This window comes from Notolepis coatsorum, assembly GCF_963971535.1.
Source record: "Notolepis coatsorum genome assembly, chromosome: 10".
Taxonomy (NCBI): domain Eukaryota; kingdom Metazoa; phylum Chordata; class Actinopteri; order Aulopiformes; family Paralepididae; genus Notolepis; species Notolepis coatsorum.
In genome coordinates, this window is record NC_140174.1 from 49,216,895 (window position 1) to 49,226,460 (window position 9,566).

At 48.1% G+C, this 9,566-nt stretch overlaps 1 protein-coding gene across 1 annotated transcript in view; it reads left to right on the plus strand.

The window, feature by feature from the left end:
* Window positions 1–2,478, plus strand: part of hs3st3l (heparan sulfate (glucosamine) 3-O-sulfotransferase 3-like) — a gene marked incomplete at its 5' end in the record, with an annotated part of 20,510 nt that extends 18,032 nt beyond the window's left edge. The window contains 2 exon segments of the mRNA XM_084323035.1: window positions 286–515; window positions 940–2,478. Of these exon segments, the coding sequence (XP_084179161.1) occupies window positions 286–515; window positions 940–1,328 (619 nt within the window). The 3' untranslated portion in view covers window positions 1,329–2,478.
* Between the last annotated feature and the right edge of the window lie 7,088 nt (window positions 2,479–9,566).

The following is a 9,566-nucleotide window of genomic DNA, read 5'->3' on the forward strand; positions in this document are numbered from 1 at the left end:
CTGCATTCAGAATGCAATTAAAATGGGAAATAATTGTTTGTTTAGCTGGTTTAGTTTATTTGTTTTTTAATTGCTGAAGGGATATATTACTGATTAAAAGGTTGTAGTAAAAGTAAGTAACTCCCCCAGCCCAGTCCGTTTATAGCGACACCATTTTAACTAACAAACAATTGTCTGATAAAAACAATAAATCAATTTATAATTATTTTGATAAAATTAAATGAAAAGGTCTCGATGTCTCCCTGACCCTTATCTTGAAGTTCAAAGATCTTCTTCTCATTCCAGGAGTATGATGCCTAAGGCCCTGGACGGCCAGATCGTCATGGAGAAGACTCCTCGTTACTTTGTCACCGTGGAGACGCCGGCGCGGGTCCACACCATGTCGCAGGACGTGAAGCTGATCGTGGTGGTACGGGACCCCGTGACCCGGGCCATATCTGACTACACCCAGATCATCTCCAAGACCCCCGACATCCCTCCCTTCGAGAACCTCGCCTTCAAGAATCGCACCGCAGGTATTGACGACGACGTTGATGATGATGAAGATAATGATAATAATAACTTTATTTGTATATCACCTTTCATACAGGGGATTGCAGTTCAAAGTGCTTTACATCAGTAGGAAATAACACATAAAATCAGTGTAAAACAAGCAGCAAGAGCAAAGCATAAAGTGGGATAAAATAATGCAGATATATTAATCAAATCATATTAGAACCTCACGTTCCAATAGGCTTCTTGAATTTCTGTAATCTCTTACAAAACATGATAAAGGTTATAGTATGCACCCAGCGGATAGTGGGGCGTAAAGATAAAAGTAAAAAATAAGTAAAATAATAGCAAGGGTAAAATGAGCAGACCTGTTAATTGGTTGATTGTGACAGACTCATCCATAATTTACAAAGATGACAAGTCTCTGACCTTGTGTTTTGATTCCAGGCCAGATCGACTCTCTGTGGAGCCCTTTGTGGATCGGCCTGTACGCCCAGCACCTGGAGCGCTGGCTAGCCTGGTTCCCCAGGGCCCAAATCCACCTGGTCAGTGGAGAGAGACTCATCTCTGACCCGGCTGGTGAACTGGGAAAGGTCCAGGACTTTTTGGGCCTCCAGAGGATTGTCACAGACAAGCACTTCTACTTCAACAAGACAAAAGGCTTCCCCTGCCTGAAGAAGCCAGAGGGCAGCAGTAAGCCTCACTGTCTGGGGAAGACTAAAGGGCGAACGCATGCCCCCATAGACCCGGAAGTGATCCACAGACTGAGAGAGTTCTACAAGCCACACAACCGGCGCTTCTATCAAATGGCTGGCCAGGACTTTGGATGGCAGTGACCCCAAATTGAGTGTGTGAAGCGTGGCACTCACAAACCGGAGGGGGATTCAGGACCAATAGCTTTACACGACTGTGAATGGACGCCTCTGCTATTTATACCATGTTATTGTGGCCTGGAGATGCAGCGTCGCAGAGCACAAATGGTGCGACACCTGAGTCTGTTTCCCCCGATGACTGGGGACATGTCTCGTGCTGTCGGGTAGTGAAACTTGGTGATTGAAATTCCAGCGTCGAATACGTTTTTACCTCTATGAGTCGAAAAACATGTGGAGAAAAGCACTGCATTTTGCTCAACCGTGTTTGAGAGACAGTATCGCTTCGATGTGTATTGGAAAAAGGTGCTTGCACTATAGCTGGTTGTAATGCACACTTGTGTGTCAGTGGTCAGTATAGTCCTGTGTAATAAGGGTATAACTATTCCATCATTGTGGTAACTTATTCCTATTCCCCAGTTTGTTTTAACTAAAGCCTTTGTAATGCTGGCAGCGCAAAGTTGATTGTTAGGGTATGTTATTGCATTACTGTAAACATGTTACATGGTTGCTGTTGTTGTTGTTGTTGCTGCAGAGGGCAGGAATGAGAATAAAAAACAGATGTCTTATCCATGAAAGGATTAGTTGGAAGAAAGACTGGATGTATGACGTTGGCTGTCGTCCATTAGCTTCTATATGGTATAAAACCCGATGTGCTGTAGTTGGTAGGTTCTACAATGTAGTGGGAAAACCCCCACAAAGGAGAACAAAGACTAAACGGATGCCTTCGACATTCTTCTTCTTTTTTTCCTACACGCTAGTCATTCAGTCTCACTGCTGATGATTAAAAAAAGAAACAACTTATAGGCAATCAATACATATTGTGTGTCATCCGCTCGAGCATTATTCCCGAAAGAAAAAGGGGGGTGGGGGATGAATCTTTTATGTCGAGAGCAGCAGAGGGATGAGTGAGAGAGTAGCAAATCTTTATACAAGCTCAGATTTGACTGAGTGGTTTTGTATTATTGAATAATGAATGTGGGTAAGTGGACGTTGAGGAAGTCACGCGGATCCCTTCCTTCCTGGGGAGTTGGAGCCCGCTGGTGCATGGATCTATGATAAGGGTGGGACTGCGAGCGGGTGCCCGCCAGCGACGCCACAGCGTCCCCTGAATAACAGGGACGACCGGAAGGACAACCAAAACAAGGCCGGGTCAAATCGCTCCGAAGGTTTTAAAAGTCCAAACTTTCAGCAGATGCTTTTGACATGTTGTATGGAGCTTTTTTTCTTTTTTTTTTTATATATAGGTCTAAAATTGTTACAGGGGCTGCTAACGGGACCCTCTGTTTTCAATTTGCATGTATTTGCACTAGTTTGAAAGCATAAAACATTAAAATTATTTTGAAGCAAATAATTGTGATTTTTCTGGCACTGGTTATTCCTCCATTCTGTTAATTTCTTCGGTTCTTCTTCGCCGAGCTCTACTGGGTTTCATGTAGTTTGTGTGAACCAGGTGCTGTATACTGTACATACCAGTGCTCAGTGGAGGCTGCTGACCAAATTTTTAGGTGAAGCACAAATTATTATATTATATATTAAATTATATTTTTTAAACATCCCCAACGCTGCAACACCCCCATTCCTCCCAGGTGTCAGGCTCCTCATTCGCTTCCATTCATTTTGGGGACCATGTTTAAATATCATACTTGTCATACTGAAGTATAAACAAACTATACTGCTGTGACGATTTCAATAACACAGACCATTCTGAGTCAATGGTATGCAAAACTGTACATTGGAATATCTAACATGTATTTACCACCTTCCTCTGCACGAGGCCACAGATGGGTTTTATGTAACACAAGGACAATGAATGAATGAATGAATGAATGAATGAATGAATGAGAGAGAGACAGAGAGAGACCACGGCGGGTTTATATTAACACAACAGAACTGAATGAGAGAGAGAGACAGAGAGAGACCACGGCGGGTTTATATTAACACAACATAACTGAATGAGAGGGAGAGAGAGAGAGAGTGTGTGAATGAATGAATGAAAACTTTATTTAACAGATTGCAGAATGGGTACAATACAGTACGGCTCAATACACACAATTGTTAAGGGGATGCAGACCTGAGAAAGACGTTTGTCTTGTTTCCATCAGGGTCCCCCATTTTCAATTCATATAGACATTTATGATATACACAACATACATGACATTTATGGCATAGGGACATATAGGTATTTAGTACTGATACATGTGTGTGTGTGTGTGTGTGTGTGTGTGTGTGTGTGTGTGTGTGTGTGTGTGTGTGTGTGTGTGTAATAACAAGCATACTATAATCACAGGTGTATTATGGTGCAGGGTCCATGTGTGTGGCTTGTGTCCAATAACAATAGTCCATGTATCTTTTGTGTGTGCGTGTGTTTAAGACTGTGGTCTTTGATAATGAGAATGTTATAGTTCTTCTTTCTACACATGAATGAATGAATGAATGAATGATGAATGAATGATGAATGAATGAAAACGTTAGGTTATGACTATAACCAAGTTCTGTTAGTTAGGGGCGATGCTTGGCATCGCTACTGCACTATCTCGCGTACGTGCACGCGTACTGAATAAACCACAAATGTACCTCTAATACCAGTATTAGTCTGACCACACCCCTCATCAGCTTACCTTCATAAGCAGGTGTGTGGTCACCTGCTCTCCTCCTTCCCAAGCTTTCACCACAAGGTGAGGACAAGGGCTGCAGCGGCGTCCGATGCCAAGCATCGCCCCTAACTAACAGAACTTGGTTATAGTCATAACCTAACGTTCTGTATCGTTAGTGGCTTAGCTTGGCATCGCTACTGCACAAGGGAGGCCAAGCGGAGCCACTTGGCTGACAAATACACCCCGCTGACAGCCCCCCAAAACCATCAGAACAGGGAGGGCCGAGCCCCCCCGACCCCCCCTAATGGAGGGTAGCCCCCCTATTAGGGACGTCACGGGAGGGCGACGGACCCGACCGTGCGAAGAGGCACTCAAGCAACTCAACGCACAGGGTGAGCAGACCGTGGCTTGACCCCACGACTACACACACGCACAACCCGCATGCCACCCGGGAACGAACGGAGGAACAACCTCGTTACTGCCCCCAGAATCACGGGGTCAAGGGCAAACCCAACCCCGTGGCAAGGCCGTAGCAGCGGAGCACGAAGGAAGACCCAGACCCACCAAAAGGACTGGACTCCCTGGAATGGGGGCCCGGAGAAGTCCATGATGCCAGCATCAAGACCCCACCAGGTGGGCACGTAGTGCCCCGCCCCCCACATCGCCAGCGTATTCGGACAAAGGCCCCTCAGTTACTGCACCTGGTATTCCCAGGCGGAACCAACCAGGCCAGAACCTGCCCAGCTTCCGAGATCGGACGAGACCGGGCGTGTTCAGGTCGGTATGGCCGTAAGCCGAGCGGGCCCCGTCCCCCCAATAGTACACCGCCTGGCACACTGACCCTGCAGAATAGGCAGTCAGCATGGCCGTAAGCACACAAAAAAGGTTAACCAACGGAAGCAGGCAGCGCACCGGGGAAAAACCAGGCAACAGGCTGTTAACCCTAGCCTGGAGACTGCGGACGAGACAGGCGCCAGAGGGGACAGCTGAACACAGCCGCCCCGGCGGAAGGAGCGTAAGCTGGCGGTGTTGCATGACCAAGCCTCCATTTAACAACCCCCACCCAGAGGGGTCGAGGCAGAGAAGGCTGACACGATTGGCAGACGTCATGAACGTGCAGGGGCACCCTCAAACGGTGAACCCGGGAGTTGACACTGCTCCAACACACCAGGGAATCAACCACCTCGGTGTTACCCAATGCGGTGGTTGTTCCTATAACCCCTCAAGAAAAAACTCCAAAACACACCTGCGGGTATACACCGGCTATACCGCAGTACAAGTGTTCCAGTTTCCAAAAAGGGTTAACCCAGGCCTACGGGTCGCAAACATCACTTCGGACCGGGCCTGGCGGTACGGGAAGCACAGGGTCACCAGAGGAGGTCAAAAAACCACCCCACAGGCCCCTCTTCGCCATGCGTGAGAGAGGAGCGAAAAATAATGGAGAACCAGCCCCTAAGCACACCGTACCTGGTATTCCCCGGCGGTCTCCCAACCAAGTACTAACCAGGACCAACCTGTGTAGCGGCCGAGATCCGACGAGATCGAGCGCGTACAGAATGGCATGGCTGTAAGCCATGACGACAGTGCTGAGTAAAAACATACCCAACCAGGGTCTCCATAGCGCTTAACCCTGTGACACCCAGACCGACCTGGCATTTTTCCCCCTGAAAAAAGCCCAAGTCCCTCAGGGTACCAGAACAGCAGATCTGCATCCCCGGCGGACAACGGGTTCAACTGATCTGGACCAGCGTGACCAGAACCAGTCCCGTGCCCTAACCACGCCGACATGCCTACTCCAGGAGAAGGGCAGATATGCGTGTTGATCTTAACATGAAAAGAAGGCGCCACCCAGACGTCGGGACGAACCGCGCCTGGTGGCCCACCCCAAGGGCGTGAGACCCCACTACATATGTTCAGATCCATCCCGTCATCATCCCCCAGACATGAACGAGAATCCGTCGACAACCCACCCAGGTCATGGGATGTGGTCGCCGGAAGAGGAAAAACCCCCATCTCAGTTGCTTTATAAAAACGCTGTTTCAACCACAAGCAACTAAGGCGTGCCAGTCAATCGCCTGTTTACAGCGAGCTAGCACTATACGTGCGTCGGGACACACCCCCATCAATGAACAGGCTATTTAGACCTGTCATTGAATCCCCAAGGCGCCCAGGGGAACGACAAGAGGGGTGTGACACTCCCTAACTCCAACACTTCTGGAATAGAAAGAAGGAAGCATCAACAGTATGTATCCCAGTCTACACAGCCGGGGTAAAAAATGTTCACATTTTTACATCCCACCACCTTCCCATAGGAAAGAGACGGGGATCCCCAGAGAGACTTCCCACGCGAGCTGTACAGATTGAAAAGAATATATTGCACCTTGAGCCATGTAAAAAACTGGTTTTAGGGCCTCCGGGGAAGAGGCACCGAACCCATACACACTCAATAAACGAATTGAATCGAATATACATACAAGAGAAAAGGACCCTTCTAGAGGGTCCACTCACTTTGACAATCTGAGGAGGAAGGCTCTGTACTCTGATGGAGGCTTCCTCACATGGAAGAAGGAGTCCGAACTCACAGAAGGCCTGAGTAGGCGCTTGGTGAGGAGGAGCCCTGACCACCCCCCCTGAAAACAGATCCATCACATGGACCTGAACAGCACACGGAAGTCCTACCAACAGAGACGCGCACGGTGACGTACTCTATGGCGGGGGAATTCCTGCGGTGCACACGCCCAATATACCAGGCCGTGGAACCAGGAACTCCCTCCCCCCCCCCCCCCCCCCCCCCCCGTAACGTGCCGAACCGCCACGTGACGGGAACCTTGAAGGACAGGGGGTGTACCCCTGACCGACAGAACAATGGGGAGAGGAAAGGTTACCAGTTCACCCCTTTACGACCCCACACCCATGATACGACGTAACGACAAAAAGAGAATATGACACAGTCATAGTCAGCTCTATGAAGCGTTTCACAGCTCCACACAGCGCACGAGCTAACCTGCTATCTGATTTTTACTAAGGAAAAACACAGAATAGAGAGGGCTCTAAGAACCCCGGTCCAACATACACATGTGCTTCTGTGGCCAGTACAACCCAGTTGTAGGTCACATGACACACACAACCCATCATCACCTACAAAAAATGGCAAAAACACTCAACAGAGGAACGCCGTTTTTTTCACAATGAGAGAATACATCATTCTTGATTAGTATCGACCACAGGCCTTGCTAAGCACACATGACAGCAACCAAACCAATTTCCCTTTAGGAAATAAGTTTCTCCAGCAGATTTAGCACAACCTCAGCAATCAAGCTGAGAGTTACATCGTATCCCTACCACACAAAAGACACAATTAATGCACAACATGTCTGATAGGAGGTGATAAAGTCCCCAGGGAACCGGGGGGGGGAAACACAATCCTCCTATTTTACCCTCAATACGGCCAGTTAAAACAGGAAAACCTGTTAATGTGTGAACTCACTGTTCATTGTCATTACAGTCTGAGAAAGAACATTCTTTTACTCACTCGTCACCAAGCATAGCTTCATAGGTTAGTTGCCTTAGTAGTGAGTACACGGTACACATAAACACCATGATGTTTCTCACACAACAACCAGATCAATACATCACGACCTGCACGGAGAAGCTAACTGCCAGTGACAAAAACAGCTCACACACAACCCGCAACGTATCTCAAATGCATTGCAACAACACACGTTTTGGGAAAAAACACCGTTATTCACAATACATTTAGCAAGGTAAAACCAGAAGACGTGTTATGAGGTCTGGCCAACCCCGTACCTGCCCGGAACGCAGATCAGCGAAGTGCAGTCACAAGCCACCGTAGAACACAGCCGTCCCGTGTTGTTCGATCCGGGCAGCGTCGCCGCTCCACCAGTCGCTACAGTCCTCTTTGTTGACGCAATCCCCGTCTAGGCTCAGGCAGGGTCGACGAACATCCCCTGTCAAGGATGACGTCGTGGTCAAGAGTGTAAAACATGTTAAAAATCAAAGCACGTTCAACAGAATAGCATCAAGCTAACGGCTGCTCCAACCGTTCGGGTGCTATTGCTTCCGCTCGCGGGACGCCGATCTACGACGCACGCGATCAGGAGCGAGCTCCCGGCGGCGCGCGAGAAGCCAAGCTACCCCGCGCCAGGCCACCGACCGGCTAACCGTAAGCTATGAACATGTAAACAATGACATAACACTCACCCAGACAGGCCGCCGTTCTGAACCCTCCTCACTTTTTAAGAGAAAAGAGAAAACAAGACGTCAACACCGCTTCACAACGGTGACATTAACACGTCCGGCGGAATCAGCACAGTACCAACTGGCCTGTATAGCTGACTTTGAACATGAATCTGCCGCTATCGCACATTACATGCACATATCCCCTCGTGAAGGAATACTCTCATTTGGATATGAAAGATGGGGTCTTAACACGGTGACAGAGAGAATCCACTCGTCCAGAACACACAGGGATCACCAGTGTCAATGGTCGCGGCCCACTAGTTAAAACTATAATGGTCGCCAGACCAAGGCCTTCTGTCGCCTAGACGGCTAAACAAAGGACCCTAGCCTGGGGCCGGTTTCCATAAACTTTGTCAAGTAGCCCCCATAGCACTAACAGACAAGTGGAGCCCGCCAGCAAACACTACTCACCCAACCTGGAACGCACCGCTCCTCACAACAGCGGCATGTCCGACAGTTCAGCTGTGGCCTGACAGGTTTCACCCCAACAAACACAGCAAGGAACTGCAGTTGAGAAGCATGCAGCGGCGTGCTCCCAATACGAAAACCGGCGGAGGGTTTGTAGAATGATCATCATCTTCTAGACACTCCAGTACGAAGACAATATCGCCGTATTTTCTCGAAAATAGTGAGAGAGAAAATAAAGATATGATGTCAACGTATCCTTGTTTCCCAAGCTGTTCCTAATCCAATTTCTTCCATCATGGTGTCAAGTGTGGGGATCTACCGAGGCACCTCTTCCTTGTGGTGAAAGCGAGAAGGAGGAGAGCAGGTGACCACACACCTGCTTATGAAGGTAAGCTGATGAGGGGTGTGGTCAGACTAATACTGGTATTAGAGGTACATTTGTGGTTTATTCAGTACGCGTGCACGTACGCGAGATAGTGCAGTAGCGATGCCAAGCTAAGCCACTAACGATACAGAACTGTATTTAACAGATTGCAGAATGGGTACTGTTGTGAAGGGCCAGATTAAACCGAATATATATATTTATTTATATATATATATTTAATTGTATTTGTATATTCTCTAATATTCCCTGATATCCCTTGTATATTCCTTGTACAATATGCATTGAATATCCATTCTAGCCTACTGAACATCCCATAATAGTCTCCATTCTACTATTGGTCGAGACCTTGGTGCCAGGCTGCCATACCCCTCAGACCCAGTTCAAACGTACCGCTCCACATGTACGAACAAGTCCTAGTTCCGCGTAGGAATCTGGCTACCGCACCACTAATGGGACTATTTGTTCATAGTGCGTATATATACTGCGCTACTAAAGTAGGACTTTCTTTTCAGTCCAGTTTCTTACCCTCCAATAGAGTCACAGACGTAAAGCCTC